A 575-nucleotide genomic window follows, 5' to 3' on the forward strand; every position below is an offset into this window, starting at 1 on the left:
GGGGAAAACGAACGCCGTTGAGGTGAACGTTGAGTGTTTGTAGAGAGGAATTGACTGCAGGTTGAGATGCGAAGAGTTGGTGGCGGACGACAAGTTGAATAGTGACGAAGAAGAGAACGAAAAGAGAGACAGAAAGAGAAGAGAGAGAGAAAAAGTCAAGGGAGAAATGGGCTCGGGAGAAAGTTTACTGAGGGAATTCCTTGCGAGCCCACTTGGCGACTTCGACCAAGTTCCTGAGCGATTGCTCAGTCTCGGACCAGCCTCGAGTCTTGAGTCCACAGTCGGGTTTGACATACAAGCTGTGAATGTTTCATCGTCAGCAAAGTGAAAATAGATGTTGAGAACAGAAGGAACTCACTGCTTCTGGTTGGGGAGAGTCTTCATGAAGGCCGCGAGACGTTCCTTCATTTCTTCGACGGTAGGAAGTCGAGGAGAGTGGATGTCGTAAAGACCAGGACCGATCAAGTTCGAGTATCCAAACTTGTGGAAGGCGTCGAGGAGTTTGAGCGACGACTTTGAGGCTTCGATCGAGATGACATCGGCGTCGAGGCGTTGAATAGAGTCGAAGATGACTG

The 575-nt window shown here is 49.6% G+C and overlaps 1 protein-coding gene across 1 annotated transcript; it reads right to left on the minus strand.

Annotated features, from left to right (window-relative positions):
- Positions 1-184: 184 nt before the first annotated feature.
- Positions 185-575, minus strand: JCM6883_005902 (uncharacterized protein; the record flags this gene model as incomplete). Its single annotated transcript, XM_076635765.1, has 2 exons — positions 185-299; positions 359-575. Coding segments are annotated over 2 exons (332 nt in total), but the record flags the coding sequence as incomplete, so codon positions are not given.

Source organism: Sporobolomyces salmoneus (genome assembly GCF_050403485.1).
Source record: "Sporobolomyces salmoneus JCM6883 DNA, S_salmoneus_JCM6883_v1_ctg242, whole genome shotgun sequence".
In the NCBI taxonomy this organism is placed as follows: domain Eukaryota; kingdom Fungi; phylum Basidiomycota; class Microbotryomycetes; order Sporidiobolales; family Sporidiobolaceae; genus Sporobolomyces; species Sporobolomyces salmoneus.